The sequence below is a fragment of the Aythya fuligula genome, chromosome Z, assembly GCF_009819795.1.
Source record: "Aythya fuligula isolate bAytFul2 chromosome Z, bAytFul2.pri, whole genome shotgun sequence".
Taxonomy (NCBI): domain Eukaryota; kingdom Metazoa; phylum Chordata; class Aves; order Anseriformes; family Anatidae; genus Aythya; species Aythya fuligula.
In genome coordinates, this window is record NC_045593.1 from 37,027,965 (window position 1) to 37,051,139 (window position 23,175).

Consider the following 23,175-nt stretch of genomic DNA (forward strand, 5'->3'; position numbering starts at 1 on the left):
CCGTGCCGTGCCGCGGCGGGGAGCCATGGGCACGCTGCTGTGGTGGGACCAGCTGCGGGCCGGCAGCTCGGAGGTGGACTGGTGCGAGGACAACTACACCATCGTGCCCGCCATCGCCGAGTTCTACAACACGGTGCGAGGGGGCCGGGGGGCAGCGTGCGGGACCGCCTCACACCCCGGTCACACACCCCGGGTGCCGGCCTTTGCACGGGTGTGGGTCGCTGGGCAGTGGCGGGTCGGGGGCGGTGGGGTAATTAGCGCTGCTTCTAACGAGCCGCCGTGCACCCCCGAGCCCCCTCCTGCCAGCCCGGGAGCTGCCAGCCGCAGCAGAGCCGGGCTGCCCGGCGGCCAGCATCCTGGAGGGGGGTGCGCCTTGTTTGTGTACCCGGGAGTTTGGCAGGCGGCTCCGCCAGGCAGTGAGATCATGCACCCGGCTTTCTGGCAGCCTGTCTGCCCGTGAAGGGCCGATCAACAGGAGGGAGCCCTGCGAGTGACCTCCCGGCACGGCTGCTCCGGGGTTGCTGTGCTGTGGTGGCGGGTGGGCGCACAAACAGAGAGCTGGGGCAGCAGCTGCTTTGTCCGTGTTTTATATCACAACAGCCTTTGATTTATTTTATTTTATTTTATTTTTTTTCCAAATCTCATCTTTGTCTCAGCTCTCCTTCCCTTTCAAGCTGTTTCCCTGGCCACGTGCATCAGATGGTAGCGCTGCGCTACAGCGAAGGAAAGAAAAAGATGCCTGGAGTGCGGCTCATGGGGAGTGCTGTGTGTGTGTGTGTGTGTGTTCAGAGCAAGTGACTGCCCTGCCCACGGTGCACAGCGCTAACCTGTTGTTGCTTCTCATACTTCGGTGCCACCGTCACCGATGGCGTCTGGTCTGTGCTGCTGGAGGGGTTGGAGGGTGTGGGGGGAAACTGCCTGCTTTCTTTGTTTCTTGATGTCACCATGCAAGAACCAAAAACAAAGGGAGGAAAAAGGTCAGGGTAAACAAGAAGTTTCTTGAAGAAAGTGACGCATTTCGGAGCCGGCTATGCAGGGGGATGGATATCCTTCTGACTGTGCGGAGCTGATTAGCTGTGGCAAAGAAGCTTGCAAAATGCTAGGAGCTGCAGGCACGTCCAGGTGAATAAGTGAGCTTCCAGACAGATTAGCACTGAGACACATACTGAAAAGTTTGCCCCTGGTATTGAAGCAGCTATGTACAAACCAGCTTGCTGTACACCAAAGGGGTGTGGAAGAGAGGCTGTGTTGAGGGTAGATGTATTTCACCTTTCTTCAGTAGTGAAGTTATCATGTGACTTCTGTCTTTGCAGATTCTGAACATTAAGGCTGTTGGATTCATAGTGTATTGATGGGCTTGTGTGACAGCATCCTAAAAAGACAGATGCTGACAGGGCAGTAGGGAAGATTTCTCCTGCTCTGACAGGCACCAAAAAAGGGAGGCTGAATGTTATTCCTTCTGAGATGCCTCAGTTCTGATTCAAAACCTTTTTAAGTTTCAGGATGGACTCCACCGCAGACCTGAATCTGGTATCTGTGTCTTCAAGCTGTAGATTAAAACCTTGCTAATCTGCATTTTAAATTGGCACAGCTAAGGTCAGAGTTGTAGTTGTGGTCTCACACAGTATACAAGTAAGCACAGGACTGGAACAGCTTATCTGAAATGTATTTAGAAAGATCATTTTAATTATTCTTCTGTGTCCCAGTCTTAACATTTTGCATAAATTTAACATGATGTAGTTAAAAAGCAAATTAAAGTGCTCACCAGGATTAAATCAGTGGGAGAATAGCTGTTCGGAGGTTTTGTACAAATTGATCATACCAATTTTTGAAAACATACATTAGTGTGATGGGATTTTATGTTACACACTCTAAGTGAAGAGACCATGAGATATTTCATAATGCAAAAGAGTTGTTATAGGAAGACCAGCTTTTTCTTTTTATTAATTTTAGGAAAAAAAAAAATCGTGATGAAATGTAACCCTACTCTAAAACATGAACAACTGCCTCCATGTGCTTAAAAGAACTTACTGCTTGTGGGGGTATTGCAAAAAAATAAAAATTAAAAAAAAAAGGTATTGTTTTACTTTTAAACACCTGAAAAATGTAACATTATTCTGTTAACACTGAAGCTCATACTTTGCAGTTCAGTTTGTTGCATTCAGTTGTGCATTTTATACACATTTCTTGCCAAATTTCCATTTTAAGAGAGAATTGCCAGTGTTTTTATTCCTCTTCTGTTCCCTACTAGAAAGGAGATACATGTTTTTTCAAAAAAATACTGGACTGTCTTAGGAATGCAAGAGCATTCTTGTGTTCTGGAGGAATTTTTTTTACTACAGCAGCCTTCCAGCATTTGTGAGTGGCATGCTCTTGAGAAGCTGAAGATGTAAAGCCTCTAATCTCACTGCAGAGTTGCTTTGTTTTTGCTTCCTTCTCGCAGAGAGGTCGTGCTACACGTTGCCTTAGTGGCTGAATGACGCGGCTGCTGGCTGTGAGTCTTACCAAATAGTAAATAATACTTAATCTTTGGTAGGACTGCGGAAAACATCACGAGTCAGGACTGTGGCCAGATGTGAGCAAAGTTATGTGGTCAAGATCTGAGCTGGGCTCTGGCGTTCCGTCTATGGCCTGTGTCCTATATTCCTTTCATACAAGTAGATAGCTGGAAATTAAAACTAAAGGCCCAGAATTGTGTAAAGCCAGAGGATGGACTTTTATTGATGGGCTACTTGCCCTTTTTCCAGAACTGTAATTTTGAATTGCTGCCCTGTGCAGATCCCAAAGGAAATTGGAGTATTCCTGTTCTTAGGTTATCAAATAATCAAATTATTTTAGATTATCATATCATACAGGCCAATCATGTGTTAGGTCAGAAATTTCATATGCAAAATACTTTCTGAAACCAGAGATAAGTGCCTCACTTGCTTGGGAAGGATGGTGTTAATGGTTGTATTATATCTAGGATTGTGGTTCTTGTAGGGAGCTGAGCTGATACCAGGGAATGAAAACCAGCAGGTCAGTTCTGATGTTGACCTATTTGGTTCTGAACTTGCATCTAAGAAAACTTAAGCTATGTATTTTGGAAGTGTTCCAGAGCTCTGATTTGAATATAACTTGAGGAAGTTACTATGTATAGAATATAAGAAACAGAACTAAGCTATTGGATGAAAGAGAGACATGAGTATCATGTGTTTTCTTTTTTTTTTTTTTTTTTTTTTTTTTGTAAACTTAATAGGAAAGAATTTCAGTTCCAGAATTATTTCGGCTTTTACAATGATAGGAAATATTTGTGGTGGCCTCTGTAAAGAGTATAAATCATGGCCAAATTCCAGGTTGTCGGGGTCTTGGATTTGCAGGCACTACTTTAGCATGAACAGGAGGAGTTCATTGCCAGAAGAGCATTGCTGCAGGGCAGAAGCATTCCTTTGTTATCTACTCAGTGATATAAACCTGCGTTGTTACAGGTGTGGCAAGTAGTCATATTTCCTTTATCTTGTTTCTAGGCAGAATAAGGACTTTCGAGCCTAACTTTTATATGTTGTGATTACCTAATCTGATTTATTTCACCGGTCAGTTTGAGCTGTAGAAACGAAAAGTGTTTCTTCCACACTCCTTAGTTTGTAACTATCTATTTATTTATTTTATTCTTTTCACCCCATTGATACCTCTCATTGACTTAACTGTGGCTAAAAACAGAAAATGTATAGAGCACTCTGAGGTCCCCAGAGGACTTGCTCGTGTTACATCGTCCCTACTACCAGTCATTGTACGTGTTTCCTACTTTTTAGGGGGTAAGGAGAGCCCTCCCACTTCGTGCTTGTAAAAGCAGGTAAAACACTACAATTGTGGTCTATGACTGTATTCCAGATGTTGCTGTAGGTCTCTGCTGCACAAAGACGGGTAGTTTTTATGCGAATAGAAGGTGCTTTGACTAAGCCTGATCAGTTGAACATGTAGGTTTTATGTGACTTAAGCAGATTCATCTGCCTCTTAAAATCTGCCTTAGAACATTTCTCTATAAATAACTCTTTGCTCTTCACCTTGTCTCCTCAGGGATATTCTGTGTCCTGCACTCTGGCATTGCCAGGTGCCTCCCACCTGTCAATTTGTTCACTTTAATGTATGAACTATGCAGGCAGAAATTGCCACCTTGGTGGCTGAAGGATTTCCATCAGAGGAGTCCTCTTATTGCTGCTGGGGAGGTGCTCATCAGTCTGTGGCGCTGCTCATCAGTCCGTGCCCCGATGGCTTTTTCCCATCTGGTTTGTGAGGCTGGTTTCCTGCTTCTTCAGCTGTCGGAAAAGGAGAGAGTATTCATCAGAGGACAGTTTGTGAAAGGGCTTGAAAGAAATTGGTAGGGCTCTGGCCTTCCCTGCAGCAGTGGGCAGCTTTTACCACAGGCTAAAGAAGTCGGAGAGGCAGGCAGAGTAAGCCAGGTGTCCGAAGCTGAGCAGCGTGAATGCCCCTTGTGAAAATATGTGGGTCTGTGAGGAGACCTGTCTGACAAAACAAGCTGTAGGAGATGGTAACTGGCAGAAGGATTTCACCTTTCCCTTCACTGGTTTAGAAGGGCAGCCCAGTGGTTGCTGGAGTTTTCCCAGGCTGACTGGTGGCCCACCTGGAGAGAGCATGGTGGCTTCTCCTCTTTGTGGCAGGCCTCATGCCTGCTGTCTACAAAAGCAGCCACGATCTTTCTGTCCTCTTTCTGTCCATCCTCTCCCTTCTCTTGCCCTCGCAACCAGCTGCCAGGCAACCAGGTGCTTGTAGCAGTGGAATTACCTGTGCACTTCATGCAGCATTAGGACACACGCTGCTGTGGATGTGATCTTGCTAAAATGTCAAGAGAACAAGATGGTGGTTTCTGTTGACAGGAAAATTTCTCCCTGCTGTTTATCTAGCGGCTGCTCTAGCTTTATTTTACATAGAGAAGATGTAGGATATTTCAGCTCTAAACTGAGCACTATAGATGTTTCTAAGTATTTCATATTTCACTTGAATGAAATCTAGCCAAGAATTTTGAAGGAAATGCAGCTTGTCTGTGAGGAGGTGTCTTTAGTATGAGGGAAGGTGTGATGCATGAAGTAGGCAGCGCTGAGAAACTGCTCCTGTAGTTATTGTCATTTTGAGTGCCAGCTAGGAGTATGATGTGATGAGTCTCACAAATGTTAAATGAGACGTGTTGGTCTTAATCATTGGAGCCTCTACTCTCACACTGGCTGAGACTGTGTTGAGTGGTGGACAGTAGCTGAATGAACAAATGCCTTCTTTGTATGCCATTCATGAATGCTTTTCCATTAGATTTTTGTAAATGTCAGTAAAAGTCTGTAAGTGTTTGAGAAAAGGGGATCTGTCCCAAAGGAGCGCCGTTATCCCAGAGTTGTTTTACGTGTCCATTTTAGGGGAATATTGCTGGCAATAATTGTCTTGTGCCTGGGATAGGCATGGCGACTGTGAGGAAACCAAGGCTGGGGAATCACAGAATTGAAGGGGTTGTAAAGGACTTCGAAAGATCATTGGGTCCAACCCCCCTGCCAAAGCAGGTTCCTCAGAGCAGGCTGCCTAGGTAGACATCCAGACAGGCCTTAAATATCTCCAGAGAAGGAGACTCCACAACCTCCCTGGGCAGCCTGTTACAGTGCTCTGTCACTGTCACCGCGAAGAAGTTCTTTCTCATGTTGGTGTGGAACTTCCTGTGCTCCATTTTGTGGCCATTACTCCTTGTCCTGTCACTGCAAACCACTGAAAAGAGGTTGGCCAAATCCTTCTGTCCCCCACCCCTCAGGTATTTATACACATTGATGAGATCCCCTCTCAGTCTTCTCTTCTCCAGGCTGAACAGACCCAGGTCTCTCAGCCTTTCCTCATAGGGAAGATGCTCCAGGGCCCGTATCATCTTTGTGGCCCTCTGCTGGACTCTTTCCAGGAGATCCCTGTCTTTTTTTTTTTTTTTTTTTTTGTACTGGGGAGCCCAGAACTGGACACAGTACTTCAGATGAGGCCTGACTAGGGCAGAGTAGAGGGGGAGGATCACCTCCCTTGACCTGCTGGCCACGCTCCTTTTAATGCACGCCAGGATCCCATTCGCCCTCTTGGCCATGAGGGCACAGTGCTGGCTCATGGTCAACCTGTCATCCACCAGGACCCCCAGGTCCTTCTCCTTGGAGCTCCTCTCCAGCAGGTCATCCCCCAGCCTGTACTGATAGATGTGGTTGTTTCTTCCCAGGTGCAGGACTCTACACTTGCTCTTATTAAACCTCATTTGGTTTCTTCCTGCCCATCTCTCCAGCCGGTCCAGGTCTCGCTGAATGGCAGCACAGCCTTCTGGCATGTCAGCCACTCCTCCCAGCTTTGTGTCATCGGCGTACTTGCTGAGGGCACACACTATTCTCTCATCAAGGTCATCAGTGAAGATGTTGAACAAGACTGGACCCAGCACTGACCCCTGGGGAGCACCGCTAGTCACAGGCCTCCAGCCGGACTCTGCGCCGCCGATCACCACCCTCTGAGCTCGGCCAGTCAGCCAGTTCTCAACCCACCTTACTGTCCACTCCTCTATCCCACACTTTCTCAGCTTTGCTATCAGGATGTCATGAGAGACAGTATTGAAAGCCTTGCTAAAGTCAAGGTAGATGACATCCACTGCTCTCCCCTCATCTACCCAGCTGGTGATGCCATCATAGAAGGCAACGAGGTTGGTTGAGCACGGCTTCCCTTGGTGAATCCATGCTGACTGCTCCTCATAACCTTCTTCTCTTCCAATTGCTTGGAGATGGCATCCAGAACAAGTTCCAACACCTTTCCAGGGACAGAGGTGAGACTGACTGGCCTGTAGTTTCCCGGATCCTCCTTCTTGCCCTTCTTGAAGACCAGAGTGACATTGGCTATCTTACAATCTTCAGGCACCTCTCCTTTTCTCCAGGACCTTTCAAAGATGATAGAGAGTGGTTTGACAATCACCTCTGCCAACTCCCTTAGCACACGTGGATGCATCCCATCAGGACCCATGCATTTGTGTGCGTTGAGCCCACTCAGACACTCCCAGACCACTCTCTTGTCAACAAGGGGGGAGATCTCCACTTCCCAGACTCTTTCTCCTCCCTCCAGGGTCAAGGAGTCCTGGGGGGGAGTCCTTGAAGCAAAGACTGAAGCAAAGAAAGCGTTCAGTATCTCTGCCTTCTCAGCGTCTCCTGTTACCAGGACACCCCCCTCATTCAGCAAGGGACCCACATTATCCCTAGTCTTCCTTTTACTGTTTACGTACTTAAAAAAACCCTTCTTACTATCTTTTATCTCTTTTGCAAGCCTCATCTCTAGGTGGGCTTTAGCCTTCCTTGTCGTGTCCCTGCAGGCCCTGACACTTCTATGCTCCTTTTGGGAGGACAGGCCCTTTTTCCACGTTTGATAAACCTTCCTCTTCCTTTTGATCTTATCGATGAGCTCCTTGCTCATCCACGCAGGTTTCCTGCCCCCCTTCCCCGATTTCCTACTCTTAGGGATGCACTGATCCTGAGCTTGGAAGAAATGCTGTTTAAATGTAGCCCAGCTCCCACAAGCACCCTTGCCTTCTAGCAACCTATCCCATGAGATACTCCCAAGCAGGTCCTGGAAAAGGTCGAAGTTGGCTCTCCGGAAGTCCAGGGTAGCAATCCTGCTTTTAGCCTTAGTTCTTCCACCAAGTTCTATCTTGAACTCCACCATCTCATGGTCGCTGCATCCCAAGCTGCCCCCAACCTTCACATCCCTAACAAGCCCATCCCTGTTGGTAAGGACAAGGTCCAGGAGCACCCCCCTCCTCGTTGGCTCCTCCACCACCTGCATCAGAAAATTATCTTCAGTGCATTATAGGAACCATTTGGACTGTGCGTGCCTGGCCAAGTTGCTTACCCAACAGATGTCTGGAAAATTGAATTGGAAAATGTCTGGGAAAATGTCCGGAAAAATTGGAAAATGTCCGGGAGCTCACCCTTGTCCTTGTTCCATTGAGAAGCAGCAGTGCAGTCTTCTATGGCTGCTTGGTTAAACTCGGACCATAGCTGGCCCTCAGCACAGGCAGTGCCTTACTGAGAGAACTAGATAATACTGCAGTGACAGCTCCTGGTAATCACAGGTAAAGCATTTTCTAGCTAAAGAATGGTGCTTTATATTGTTGGTAAGCAAGAGGAAATATGTCTTTGTTCCAGTCTTATGTATTAAATTTAAAAACACTTAGCAGTGGTCTGAATTACCTTTTTGCCTTCCTATAACTTCTTTTCAGTCGTATTTGATTGTTTATGTAATAGAGAACCAAGAGGAAAAAATGAAGTGTAAAAACATTTACAACTTCAGGCTTTCTTCACCCTACAAAATAATGGTTCTAACTCTGTTAGCTTAACTTTGTATTTCAGACCTGCCAGACCATAGCTATTTTTCAGTGACTTGACTTCAACAAAGCTTGACTACCCCCTTTTTTCCATGCTGAATTTGACAACTGTTGAGTGGAGAGTTCACTTGCTAGATTTCCCTGTTTGCTGTTGTAGGCTTCATGAATTACAACAGTCCAAGTATGTGTATATTCTCACTAAAATTGCTCAGGGAATAGACTGGAAGGGTGATTTAAAGATGTGACTAACCACACTTGACATTGCTTATGGTTTTTATGCTATTATTAGTTTAATAAAGTTAAACAAAGTGTATTGATGCTTTGAAAAAACATTTAATCTTTGACAGAAACTGAGGGCCATAATTTGTTGAGTTGGGGCATCATTGGATGATGGTATTTTTATGGATGTCTTAGTCTGTAGATATTAAATGTTTGCTAATTTTCTGTCTTTGTGGTACTTTTTATTTTCACAGATAAGCAACGTGTTGTTTTTTGTTTTACCACCCATATGTATGTGCTTATTCCGTCAATATGCAACCTGCTTCAACAGTGGAATATATTTAATATGGACTCTGCTAGTTGTGGTTGGTAAGTTGATTAGTCTCTGTTTGTCTGTGTGTGCACGAACTGAGAGGAAATTAGTTTTTCCTGCTTGCGCATGATTGTTGCTGCAAAACAAAGAAGCACTGACGTCTGCAGAGGAGTTTGCTTGTACTTGCTTGAAGTTAGAGCACATGTAGTTTCTGAAAGGAAAACACTTCTTGCAGTTTGAGGTTGGAGGGTTCTTTGACCTTAGTTCTTTTCCCTTCCGGTCTTTCCTTTGAACAACTTCTTTTACTTGTATCCAGGCTTACTCTAGAACAGCACTGACCCTCCATCCTCTGATGTTATTGAATACAAGATTGCTGGGAGTGCTCAGCAAAACTGGAGAGGATAAGAGATTTTGCTGTGTATCAAGAGATTTTAATAGTAGACCCAAAGGTTTACCCATTTTGTAGATGGGAAATTGTTAGGCCTTTTCAATCCTAAAAACACTCGGAACTTGTAAAGGGATACTCAAAGCCCTGTGGGGAAGTGAGCTAGTTTCCACCTGTAAACTTGTATCACAGAGAAGTCATCACATAATCACATACTGCTTTACACATTTGTGTTATCCTTTCTTGTGCTATTGAGAAAATTCAGAAGAAGCATTTGAATTTATTATTTTTCTTTTTTTTTTTTTTTTTTGCATCTAACTTTACTACCTTTTTTTTTTTTTTTTTTTTGCATTTACTTTTCTAGCAGGATATGACATCTTTAGCTTCTGTTTCTGTAATGTGTTTGTTTTTTAATTAATATGAGATGCTCATGATTTGGATTGCTTTTCTAGGAAAGCTGGTGACTTTTCTTTTCCTTTTCTTGACCAAATGGTATCAACCATTTGCTATGCAGTCCTGATCGTGAGCTTTCATTCTATGTAATGAAACACTAACTATTGATTGTAATTTTTGCCTGACTTTTTCAGGAATTGGGTCTGTTTACTTTCATGCCACCCTCAGTTTCCTGGGCCAGATGCTGGATGAGCTGGCTATTCTCTGGGTGCTGATGTGTGCTCTTGCCATGTGGTTCCCTAGGAGATACCTACCAAGAGTTTTTCGGAATGACAGGTAATCATGTGATGTGGTACACATTCCTATCTCTTGAAACATTTCACATAAACCTGCGTGTAATGACAGTGAGTGATCATCCAACATTACCACTGCTGCCACTATCTTTCTCACGCAACTTTCCTCCAGTTGCTTACATTGCATTTTATTCTTTGGAAGTCCTGAGTCTACAAGTCTTCGTGGTGTATTTTATGCCATATACCTTCAGATTCTGGAGTTCAGTGCCTCTGGAAGTGCCTGTTCTTGTTAATTCTTGAAAGACACATTTATATGATTAGTTTGTTATACTATTAGTTTGTTGCAGCTAAAATAAGGTAACAGAAACCTGCTTTCTCTCTTCCTTTTATCTAGCCTAGAGTGTACATATGAGTAAACCTATGGAATTCAGCTTAATTTTCATCTTAAGTTTTAAGCCAGTGATTAAAAGTAGTTTTTAAGTAAAGGCTACACATGGTGTTTGTTTAGAAGTCTCTTGTTGCTGCAAAGGGGATTTTTCTTTATTGCAGAGTTAAAATAAAAAGCCTTATAGGCAGTTTAAAGAATCTGCTTAAGATTTGTTCCCCCCAAAAATGTATGCTGTAACCTTTGTATTTATTGCTTTTCTATGCATAAAGTAATTGAGGTAATGGTAACTGAGACATTTGAATCACATCACCAATTTCTTGCTCTCTGAAAACTGCTAAGGCCTAAGGCTTATACCTCTAGCATTTTCATACTATTGTTGTCTTTTTCTTTTTTTTTTTTTTCTTTCCCTTCTCTTTTTCCTTGACATATACCCAGTTAGAAGTTGCTGGGGTCAGGGGTCTGTAGGGAAGGTTGGTGCCTGTATTGACTATTCTTTAAAATAACTTGCACTGAGAAAAGTGTATGTTGAATTACAGTGTACAGACTGTGGTCTAATGCTTTTGTCAAGTTAGTGTGAATTTAGCACTTTTGCATATTGCTATTTTAATGGTGTACAGTGCTATTACTGGACCCCCGCAGCTTAAGAGGTAAATGGGTTTTACTGGGGTTATAAGATAGATAAAATATCTTTTACTTCAAATACTTCAAATAAAGGACAGTTCTGTCTCTTGAATATTTTTTCAGACTGCATGTAAATTATTCCTCAAAAGCCTAAAGGAATTCTTGTATGTAATCTATCACTACCTTCTGCTAGTTTACTTAGTAGATTTGTAGAATTGCCCACAAAGTTAAGCTATATTCTTTTTAAAAGGAATAGTAGCATTTCTAGGGTGAAATCCTGTTTCTTTTGAACTTGGTTGTAAAACTGTAAATAATAATCTGCCAGGTTATAACAGATCCATAAAAAGACTGAGATGAGGTGAAGGATATCCCTCATCCTAAATTTCTCAGAATACTTCCTCCCTAGAGTCTGTCGGGGAGGTTACTTTTTAAGGTCTTGATTCCTTTCTGAAGTGTGCAGAGGAAGGATTTTACTGGGTGGCAAAAAAGCCTAACCCAGAACAGGTCTGATTTACACACAAGCACATATATTTTCCTTCTCTGCATTTCCTTCTATGATAAAATGACCCTTCTATGACAAAGTGATACTCTGGGTGGATGAGGGAAAGGCTGTGGATGTGGTCTACCTTGAGTTCAGTAAGGCCTTTGACACTGTTCCCCACAGTGTTCTCCTCAAGAAACTGGCTGCTCTTGGCTTGGACTGGTGTACGCTTTGCTGGGTTAAAAACTGGCTGGATAGCCGGGCCCAAAGAGTCGTGGTGAATGGAATCAAACCCAGCTGGAGGCCGGTCACTGGTGGCATCCCCCAGGGCTTGGTACTGGGGCCGGTCCTCTTTAATATCTTCATCGATGATCTGGACGAAGGCATCGAGTGCACCCTCAGTAAGTTTGCAGATGACACCAAGCTAGGTGCGTGTGTCGATCTGCTTGAGGGTAGGAAAGCTCTGCAGGAGGATCTGGATAGGCTGCACCGATGGGCTGAGGTCAACTGCATGAAGTTCAACAAGGCCAAGTGCCGGGTCCTACACCTGGGGTGCAACAACCCCAAGCAGAGCTACAGGCTGGGAGATGAGTGGTTGGAGAGCTGCCAGGCAGAGAAGGACCTGGGAGTGATGGTGGATAGTCGGCTGAATATGAGCCAGCAGTGTGCTCAGGTGGCCAAGAAGGCCAACGGCATCCTGGCTTGTATCAGGAACAGTGTGACCAGCAGGGCTAGGGAGGTGATCGTCCCCCTGTAGTCGGCTCTGGTGAGGCCGCACCTGGAGTACTGTGTTCAGTTTTGGGCCCCTCGCTACAGGAAGGACATGGAGGTGCTCGAGCGAGTCCAGAGAAGGGCGACGAAGCTGGTGAGGGGCCTGGAGAACAAGTCCTACGAGGAGCGGCTGAGGGAGCTGGGATTGTTCAGCCTGGAGGAGGCTCAAGGGTGACCTTATCACACTCTACAGATACCTTAAAGGAGGCTGTAGCAAGGTGGGGGTTGGTCTGTTCTCCCACGTGCCTGGTGACAGGACGAGGGGGAATGGGTTAAAATTGTGCCAGGGGTGTTTTAGGTTGGATATTAAGAAGATCTTCTTTACCAAGAGGGCTGTTAAGCATTGGAATGGGCTGCCCAGGGAAGTGGTGGAGTCACCATCCCTGGAGGTCTTTGAAAGACATTTAGATGTAGAGCTTAGGGATATGGTTTAGTGGAGGACTGGTTAGTGTTGGGTCATGGGTTGGACTAGGTGATCTTGGAAGTCTCTTCCAATCTAGACAATTCTGTGATTCTGTGATATGTATTTTTATATGTTTTGCTTTGCCTGACATTCTTGTAGAATTACACCTGCCCTTTGTTCTCAGTTGTGGTCTTTACATTCTTCATCCTTTTCACACTCAGATTTTGAATGTTGAAAGTGTTACCATCTACCATGACTGATTTGTGGTGTCCTCAGTCATTAAGGCACTTACACCAGATAAAAACTTCCTACTTAAGTAACTTTTTGCCTTCCAGTAAAAATAAAATCTTTAAAGCCAAATGTACATGTAATGAGCTTGGTGAACATGAGGGTGATGACACTGGTGACCAGGGAATGGCGCTGCACAAATATGCTGAGACCCTACTTGAAACTTAGACCTAAGAAGAGAAGAGCCATCCTTCAACATCAACTAGTTTTATACAGCTGTGGGACTGTAGTTCAGGGACAGCATGATGAACCTCTACTTGCCATAGTCCTGCCACAGTCTAGAAATGGGTTGTTTAAATTCCAAATTTGAATTTTAAACAATTAATATATGTTTAATTTCAAAGTTGTCAGGCTGTCTATACGTGGCATAACTGATTTTGTTTATACGAAGAATATACCAAACAGACTGCAACCTGGGTCTAGAAGCTGGGACATTAGTAATAATAATAATAATAAAAAACAATCCTAAAAATCAATGTTGAAAGCATGAAGAAGGATAACACAAAACTGTTTTGAGTACAGTGCTGGTACAGAAATTGTCTTGTTTTTGTCTTCTTTCGTGAGAAGGAAAATGGGAATGGGACCTTAGTGTTTTGAAACTAGTGATTAATGTGAGTTTCTGTTTGTGCATGTGTGTGTATACATGTACGTGGCTGCTTCAGAAGACTAGCCTGGAAAAGATTTATCTATATCATTAACGCTGTATGTACACAAGCCAATGCAGGATCCACGTGCACCGTATGCACAGTCATTGCACCTTCTGAACACACCTAAAGAAACTTAAGTTTTGTTACACTGTTAGAGTCATACTAAGATTTCTAGTTTTACTAATTAAAAGCTTGGAATTAAAAACACTTTTTCTCCCCTACCCCTACCCTCCCCCCCAAAAAAACACCAAAACTCTTCAGGAGCAGGTTTAAAGCTGCTGTGGGTGTCCTGTCTGGAGTTACTACCTGCCTTGCCTTCATTAAGCCTGCCATCAACAACATCTCACTAATGACTCTGGGTGTTCCCTGCACAGCTTTGCTCATTGCTGAGCTGAAGAGGTGAGTATTTTTCTCCTGACTAAAGTTTTGTCTTCAGAGGTCCTTAGGCTACCACATGATTATAGAGTAGATCTGGCTTCGGTGCTTATGAGAGCAGAGCACCCTCACAGAGATCTGGTATAAGCTTGCTCTGCCAGGTCAGACATTTTTGGCAAGGATTTTTTTTTTTTTTTTCCGTAGGTGAATATACTGGGTCAGATATTGTCTGTCTTCTTGCAGCATATCTCTTCCTGCGACCTGTTCTAACCAGAATTTGTTTATTTATTGTGGAATCATGGCAAGAGTTTTGTTTCAGTGACAGCTTTTCTGCCATAAAGTCTGCATAGGGGTGCGATAATCACAGTCTGGGTAGTGGAGGGAACAGGGTTTGAGGCTCAAGCATGCATGGAAGATGTGCCAGCTCTCAAAGCTTATTGTGAGTCTTCACTACTTTGTTTTCTAACACAGATGATATGGTAGTGTCAGACCAACAAAGATAAACATAATCACTAGGTTGCAGAGGATAGCTACCTGTCATTATGAAACCAGGATGCAAATTGAGAAGAACCTGAAATTGGTCTTAAGACCTGAGGACATGTCATGGAGCTGGGACAGGGTAGGGTCAGGCTGGGTGTTAGGAAAAGGTTGCTCATAAAGAGGGTGGTCAGACACTTAGTCAGGCTCTCCGGGAAGGTGGCCCGGAGGAGGTCTCCAGGTGAGCCTGTTGGAGTTCATGAAGCATTTGGATGATGCTCAGACATATGGTCTGATTTTTGGGTGGTCCTGTGTGGACCAAGGAGTTGGACTTGATGGTCCTTATGATTCCTGTAGGCCCCTTCCAACTTGGGATATTCTCTTACACACTGCATCTGTAAATGTTAATTGAAATAAACGAGTGGGACAAAATGCCCACATTCTAACTGCTTTTGTTAGAACAGGGAACTTTTCCTGTTTCCCACCTTTCCCTGTGCTGCCACTACTTCCCCATAGAGTGGAAGCCTCTGCTAGTAATGTGTTTTTTGAAGTGTTCTTGAGTCTTTTCTTGTTAGATGGCTTGCTAAGCAGCAGCTATTTTTGTTGTCAGAGAAACTTGGGAAACAGCACAGAAGTTAGCTGTGGAGAAGAAAGTCAGTAGATGCTAGTGGAGGCATCTCATTTTGATGAAAGCAGCAGGAAACCACTGACAGAGCAGTAGAAGATCTGATTGTGTCAGTGAGCAATCTATGTGACCTCGCTACAGTCCAGGTTTTGAGGCGTGAGCTCCTGAGTAACTTGAGAGGAGAAATGGTTAGTGTATTATAATTTAAATGCTATTGGATCATATCATATCTGGGAATTCATATGGCTACATGTACTTGCTTTTTGAGACTCTGTTGTTGAAACTCACTGAACTTGTGGAAGGTCATTAAAATGTGTGGAGTTTACCTGTTTTTTTTTTGAGAATTATGGGCACAAAGAAACCTTCTGAACTCATGATTCCAAAGGGACCTAGAGTGACATATGGCCAATTGTGTATCGAGATGATTTAATATACCTATGATGTTTCTTGATGAATTTCTAAATGTAAAAGGCAAATAATTATACATTTGATTGAGAACAGCCATGCTGTTCTCTGAGAAATTTAAATGAGATAAATTCTTGTAAACCCAGAGGGATTGACTCATCTCCTTCTCAGAAGAAAAAGATAACATTAGTTATGTAAAATGCCTGTGATTCTCCTATTCTCCACTACCAGAGATGGTAGGGGGCTACATATATGAATCCTGGCATACTACAGTGGATCTTAGTCTGTGAAAGCTATTTTGGGAAAGAAGGAAAAGAACCTTCAGAGTAGTTTCCTCTGTTCATTGCTGAAGTTGGTGTTTTGGTCTAATATGTTGTTGTGGTGTTATCTTTCTAGGCTGTTGTAAATCTGGTACAGAATTTCAGTGAATCAAAAGCACTTTGTCTTCAAATGAGAATTTTCTGCCTCTCATTCATCCTTGGTGAGGAGAGACTGCTGTAACTATGGAGCATTGTGCTCTTAAATGCAGAACTAGTAGGTTTGACACCCTGCTTGAAAGTACTGTGGATGTGAGATGATCAAAACAGCAAAAGGTGGTTAAATGCACACTTGCTCCTGAAAACCAAGGAAATTCTAACACTTCATTCTTATTTCTGTCCAAAAAAAAATCCCTTCATATGTTTCATAGAAAAATATTGAGCTCTCTTAGGGGATGAGATCATGGAGAAAGCAGGTGTGGATCCTGTTGTTTGCAGGTCCAAGCCAACAAATAACGGAGATCATAGTATCATCAAATTAGTGTGATTTAGTGGGTCGTCATCAGGTGTGTAACTACCTCCCTGAGCAGACAGTAAGGTGTTGTTGCTCAGCTGGCATCTGAATCTTGAGCAGTGAAGGCTCACCCTACCTTGAAGTCTGTCTGCTCATATTTGATTCTCCTACTAGATATCTAGGTGTGGAGGAACCCTACTTCATTGTCACAGCTTGCCCAAAGTTATCTTTTTCCCTTAATTAGAAGGTTAAATTAGTTAAAAGTTCAAAACATTTATTAGGGTGTAAATGGAGATATCTGTGTCAAAATCAAGCTGTTAACATCCAGAAACTGCACTGGTGTGAAGAAGAGCTGGTATGTTTTGTTGGGGATGTCATGACTTTGGAAGATAATGCTGTTGGAAGTGTGCACCAGCACAGACCCTCATATAGCAAATGCCTGGGGTACACCAGTGTTTGAAGAGGCTCCGGTATTTAAATAGTAGCTGTTTGTGTTAAAACAGAGAACACCGCACATTGCGTAGGCGAAAGGGGCTAACGAAAATGCAGGCTTTTGTGGTCTAGCTTCTTCTAGACTGAGCTAGGGTAGGAACATGTCACAGATCTATGCACAGCAGGATGAGCAGCACTTTTAGACCCCTAGCTGACAGTTTCCATTTCAGTGCTTCTTTCAATGATCACTGTCAGTGTCTATATAGAAGTAAAGGAAGTGACTGGTTTGTGTCTTGCCAGTGTCCAGGTAGTGTTTGCAATGCCTCTCTTCACTGTGGTAAAAACAGTGGCAGGTATGTAGCTTTGCAGTTTTCTTGTTAACATGCATTTCCTCAGCACATAAGTATGATTACAGCAGGAGCTGAAGACTCTATGATGGGTGATCACAGAAAACCCAGCAGTATTGCACAGATTAACAATCTGTGCTCAGCTAATTGTTATTGACTTTTTTTTTTTTTTTTTTTCCCTCAGAATAGTGTTTTGCAGCACACCCTGCTGGTGTTTTAAAGCTGTAAAAATAAACTGCAATTCCTGATGGTGGTACTGACCTGTCATTACAGTCTATACCAGTTCTATACCTGATCTTGTGATAGGAAAGTTTCTTTCAATAAGCTTTCATTTTTTCTTTGCAACCTTGAACTCTTTGAACCATGCAGGGTACTTGTTCTCTCTTCTTGGTATTCAAACTACTTAGATGTTAGCAGGCATGGTCACTGACTAAAGGAGCTGTCTATTTGAGGTCAAGCCTCTTATCTTAAATGGGATGCAAGTGCATATGTTTGTTTATATCCTTCAGACAAGTCCAGGAAAGGCTACATACACACAAAAGGCTTCTCAGTACACATACCCTTTGCTCTGTCAGAATGCAGAATTGCCCTGAGTAGCAGTCTAGTTTTACTTTTTGAAAGGCAGGAGGATTAGTAAACCAGTATAATTTTACTTATAAAACTGTGCCGGATTGTGGGTATATTTCTTACTGGGTTGCCTCATAAGAGGAAGAATTCTTGTATCTGTGCTCTGGAACTTCATATGCAACTCAAAAATCTCCTTATCCTTTTCTTCTTGCTCTTTATAGCCTTTAAAGATTAAAACTACTATTTCAGAGGAGGAAGAAAGATACCTTTTTTACAGTACACAGCACAAGCTATCTTGAAGCTATTGTGGGCCAGCCCTGTCTCCTCTAATGGTGTGTTTTTTGTTTGTCAAATGGTTAGCAAAATTCAGTTCCAAGAAAGAAGTCACTTTGGTTTATATGCTATGTGAAATACTTTTTTTTTTTTTTTTTTTTTTTTTGTGGAAGTCATGTAGGTGTCTTTGTCATGGAAACAACTATTGTAATATCTATTTCTGGAGGAGATTAGAGTTTAGACAGTAGTTGAAGCTTTTTTTTTTTTTTATCCTAATAAATAAAGAGCTGCGATAATTTTGAATGTGTCATTACCTTCTTAAGCCATCTATAAATAATGCCAGACCTTAAAGCCAGCTTGTGCAAAGGACTCTGGAGAAAATTAGTTTGTCAACATCACTAAGTAGCAGGTAGCTTTTTTGTTATTAATCCGCTACCTAAAAAGGAGCCTCCCACTCACCCTTGGGAGTTTCTTAATCCCTAATGCCTGTTAAAATGTCAACTGAAACAGCATTTCAAGAGTGAAAAATTTCCAGTAGATTTGTGGGAGAAGCTGCAGAATTTTTTTAGCTTGCAATACATCGTAGCCATGTAGACTGCTGCACTGGCTGCAAAGTGTTCCTGGACAGAGTACTTTGTGTGTGTTTCTGATTTATCTGAATGCCTAGCTAGACTCTGTTAGCAAAGCCATGGCAGCAGTTCTGCTTTTCCACCACAGAGAGGCAGGAGACATTGTCGGTATCCTTGTTGCTGCTTGATACTAAGTAATTAAGAGAGCATCTCACACCTGAGGAAGGATGTAATGAAAAATCTTGTAAACTCTGTGAATGTATCAAACTAGAACAACAGATTTCAGACTGCCAAATATTTGGTGTGGAAAAAGAAGAACCAAAGAGCATTTTGATTTGTGCTGTGCTGTGCTATGAGAAGACTGCATTTTTCATATGTCAAGGACAGTTGCATATAACGATGATCAGGGACCATAAATAGCATGGCATTGCACAGGATAAAGAAGTGCTTGCATATTCCTACCCACTGCTCCAGAGGTACACATTTTGATTGCTTCTGAGTGTCACAAGGTGAGGTGTTCCTTTATAGGATCAATTTGCCAGGCTTCGCTCATCTCCCATGTGAGGTAAATCAGCATGGGAGAAGAACATGGAAACATTCTCAATAACTTTTTGGGAGAGGTGTAAGAAGACAGGTGCAGATTAGAGGAGCCCCTCCTGAGGACCTTGGGACAGAGGTTGGGATTGTGGGGCACTTGGCATTGACTTATTTTCCTGTTAGGATGTAGAACAAGGCAGGGGCTTCTAACCCCCAGTGAATTTTCCTTATCATTCTGCCTGGCCGATTGGCTTGACTCTTGATATATAGCTCAGACAAGTAACTTTAGACAAATTACTCTGTCATCCGATTAGTAGGTTTGGGAGTGCTTACTGTATACATCACTGACATGAGTTCATTGAAGCATGAGTTGTCTAGTAGCACTGGAAGGATCACAGATCCCTGGGAAAATCACTGGGAGTTTAACAATTAACTAAAACCAACCAAACAAACAAACAAAAAGCATGGGAAAAAAACCCAAAGCATAGCTTTGCTCTTGCAGAAGGTAGGGAAGCTGAGCACATAGTGCTCATCACATCCCAGTCTAGCTTTGCATTATATATCTCAGTAACAGCAGAGCTGCATCTAGTGGCACCAAGAGGCCTAACCTCAAAATAGCAAGTGTAGGTAGAGATCAGACTATTGACTTCAATAGCATTCTGGAACTGGATTATATTTATAACCTTTTTTCTTCTGCTTTGATTTTACTCTTTGAGCAAAGCTGTGCATTTCTTAGGATAGTTCCAAGACATGGGAAAGAACAAAGCATCTTATCGGGGAATAAAACTGAGCTTTTGAGTAGACCTGCCACACAGATACTGCTGTGCAGGTAGCCTTGCATCTGTTTTATTTAGTGATGATCAACGGCAGGCCATGCTGTGTGTGACCACAGCAAGTGACCGTGCTCTTTGTCTCTGTAGTGTACCTCTGTGTGAACGGGTGTGGTTTCTTGTGGAAGGAGAGCACTGCATCTTAGGCACTGTGAGGAATTCTGTGTGAGTTGTGGGTGCTGGCACCACCTGATGAAGCATGCTTGTTTGGGTCCTCTGGGAAGAGGTTCCTATTCCATAGTTCTCTGGAACTGCTGCATAGTAGGGGGGGGAAATTCAACAAACCAATTAAAAAAAAACACCAACAACAAAACAAAACAACAGTTCATCCAGTTCCTTTATAATGCCAATCTTTTATAGTAAAAATTCAATGGGAAACAGAATGTGAACAAACCTGAGCACTGTGCTGAGTGGCTGATTGTTACCAGACAGAATGTGTAACTAATCTCTTGTTCTCTTACGTTATCTCCTTAGTATGGGAATGCTTCAGTGTTTGCCCACCACTTGCCCAGTATTTAAGACAACACCCAAAACACAGCTACTGATTAAAATGTTTCTTTTGTGACCTCACCAGTGCCTTGTATCAGAGTCATATTTATTGCAAATATAGTGACTCTCTTCAGGACATTTTTAGTGGAGCCATTTAAAGGAGTGTGAGGCTTTATAAATCCCATTTCTGAAATGCATACAGCCAAACAGCATGAAGCAAACTTTGTTTTGTTTTACAACAGTTTCTTTGCATTTTTCTCCTCAGGTGCGAAAACCTGCGTGTGTACAAACTGGGTCTGTTTTCAGGTCTTTGGTGGATGCTAGCACTTTTCTGCTGGATCAGTGACAAAGTTTTTTGTGAGATCTGGTCCTCGTTTAACTTCCCCTATTTACATTGTGTATGGTAAGCGTTGCACATAAACTCCACAGTTTGATTCATACGTGACAGGTCCTCACCACTGCACCATTCTGTGCTGAGTGCGTAGGCTGCTGGTGGCTATTTCTGGTTAGCGCTAAACAGATTTACTGGTAAAATTGTAAGCCAGGAGCAAGTCTCACGCTATCCAGGGTGGCAGATTTAGGAGGCTCTTCGGCCTGATCAGATTCTACAGGCACTAACTTGATTAATTGCAACTGAATTCCTTGCCGTATGGGTTGCTAAAAATCCTACAGCACTGCTCAGCTGGAGCAGAGACTATAAAAGCTCAAACATCCACTGTTAGCAGCTGGGTATGAAGTGGGAGCAGTGAATGGCTTTGATGCCTTTTCTCTTTTATCATCCAGCAAATTGTGGTCTCTTATCCAAAGTGCTGAATCTCAGCATTTGTGGCCAACTCTGTAAGGTGGAAAGAGACCAAAAAGCTGCAGACGGTTTAGACTGAGGATAAGCTAGGGTTTTGTAGTTTTCCTTATTCTCTGTATTCTTTGCCTGCAGGCAGAGGGTATGCAACAGCCCTATGGGGGATTTGGGGAAGAAGGTGAAGGACAGACTGATTTTAAAGAATAATGATGTGTTTGATAGCTTTACTGAAGTTTTGTTCATGTTACTGAACTTTTCTTTTTTTTCTGGGGGGGGTGTCTATTTTCAGGCACATTTTGATTTGCCTTGCGGCGTACCTCGGCTGTGTCTGTTTCGCTTACTTTGACGCTGCCTCTGAGATCCCTGAGCAGGGCCCTGTCATAAAGTTCTGGCCCAGTGAGAGATGGGCATTCATCGGCGTTCCCTACGTCACCCTCCTCTGCGCGCACAAGAAGTCAGCTGTGAAAATCACATGAAGTTAGCCACAGAATGGGATGGATTTTCAACTTACATTCCAGCACAGACAGTATCTAAATAATGATAAGTGAATAGGGTTGTATTTTATCCTCTTTTTCAGATATGCAGCACTTCCAGGTGTCATAGAAACACATGGCAAGTGTGTTCTTTCCCCTCTTTCTGGAGATGAGAGACGGCAGGAAGGTGGAGGCTCTTGAATACTAAAGTAACAACTTTCTGGTCTTCTCTGGTTGACTCTATTTTGCACTTTGTTTTTAATGTAGCATTTCACTTGATGAAAGTTATTTCCAAATATCAGGGTCAAGAAATGATGTTTCTGCAGTAGGTCACTTCCGGTGCTTGATTTACTTTTGTTAACTCTTGGCTCGAGGCCTTCCTTGTAAAAGAAGTCTGTCAAAGATGCCTACATGCCATCTTTGTGTCCTTCTCAGCTCTCATTTGGATGTACTTGCACACGACCACAAGAGTGTGCTCAGAGCACATGTTCCTCCCAGCCAGGAGGGTAACATGGGGAGGCTGGGTGTGTGTGCATCAGCTTGAATCACAGAGCATGTGGTTGTTTCCCCAAGTACAGCAGGAGACCTGTGCAAAGTGATTATCACTGGGCATCTGGATCAGTGCAGTTAGGCAGTGTAAAACTGAAAATAGCTGACAGAAGATTCAGTCCCTAAAACTAAACAGGAATTCAGGGGGTTTTAAAGTTTCTGTATTTCCACTGATCTGTGGACATTTGTATACTGCATATTTTCTTCTTACAGGAATGTTATGGAAATCCCTTTCTACCTCTGCAGACACATTTGGTCTTCAGTTTGTCATTGAAACTCACACGGAAGTGTGAGGATTAACTTCCATCAGAGCACAGGTCAGCAAGGACTGACAGACAGTGTGGTTAAATTATTAAGATTCCTACGTGCCTAGCTCTATGTCTAATTTGAGAGTTAACTTCTCACCAAAGTTTTGCAAAGTGACATGAACAATAGTCCAGTGCTCTGCTAGTTATATTTAGGGAAAAGTAGATAACGTAGTATCCTGGTTTCAGTTAGGACAGAGTTAATTTCCTGAAACCAGGACATGTAGATAACTTCTTAAAAACAAAGATAAAAATTAGATTTGAATAATCGATGAAATGCGACATTCAGTCTGGCATTCCTACAAAGGAATAGTAGATTCAGGTTTTCTGTTTGTTTTCAGCTTGTTTTGTAAAGATAAGGGATGTTTAGATCCAGTTTTAATATTGTACTTTGAGACTGAGGTTCAGGAATTGCTATGGTTCTTGCAAGCTATTAACACTAGGTCTGATAACAAAATGATGCAAAGTGAAGGTGTGTTTTGTTTTTTTTTTTTTTTTCAAATTTTAGGAGTTGTAGCTGTAACAGCTGCAGTCTTGGAGAACATGGGGTCTGCTTACATTCCTCCAAATACCAGAACTGTAAGCAGGTTAAGGATTTGGATGTACATCTTTAGTAAAGTGCTATTTCTTTTTTGAGTACTAGACCAGGAAATAATATTTCCTCTGTGCTTTGCTAGTAAGTCTCATGTTATACTTACTTTTCCTCAGTGTGAAAACATACTGTATACAGTATCATCTTTAGGAAAATGGCTTTTAACAAGAACTTTGGGGTTAATTAGCCTTTCAAG

The 23,175-nt window shown here is 42.9% G+C and overlaps 1 protein-coding gene across 1 annotated transcript; it reads left to right on the forward strand.

Moving 5' to 3' along the window:
- ACER2 (alkaline ceramidase 2) lies at positions 1–22,856 on the forward strand. The gene is made up of 6 exons (XM_032205492.1): positions 1–133; positions 8,836–8,950; positions 9,867–10,008; positions 13,826–13,963; positions 20,527–20,664; positions 21,350–22,856. The coding sequence occupies exons 1-6, from the start codon at positions 26–28 to the stop codon at positions 21,534–21,536; spliced, it is 828 nt and encodes a 275-aa protein (XP_032061383.1). The 5' UTR covers positions 1–25; the 3' UTR covers positions 21,537–22,856.
- Positions 22,857–23,175: the final 319 nt, after the last annotated feature.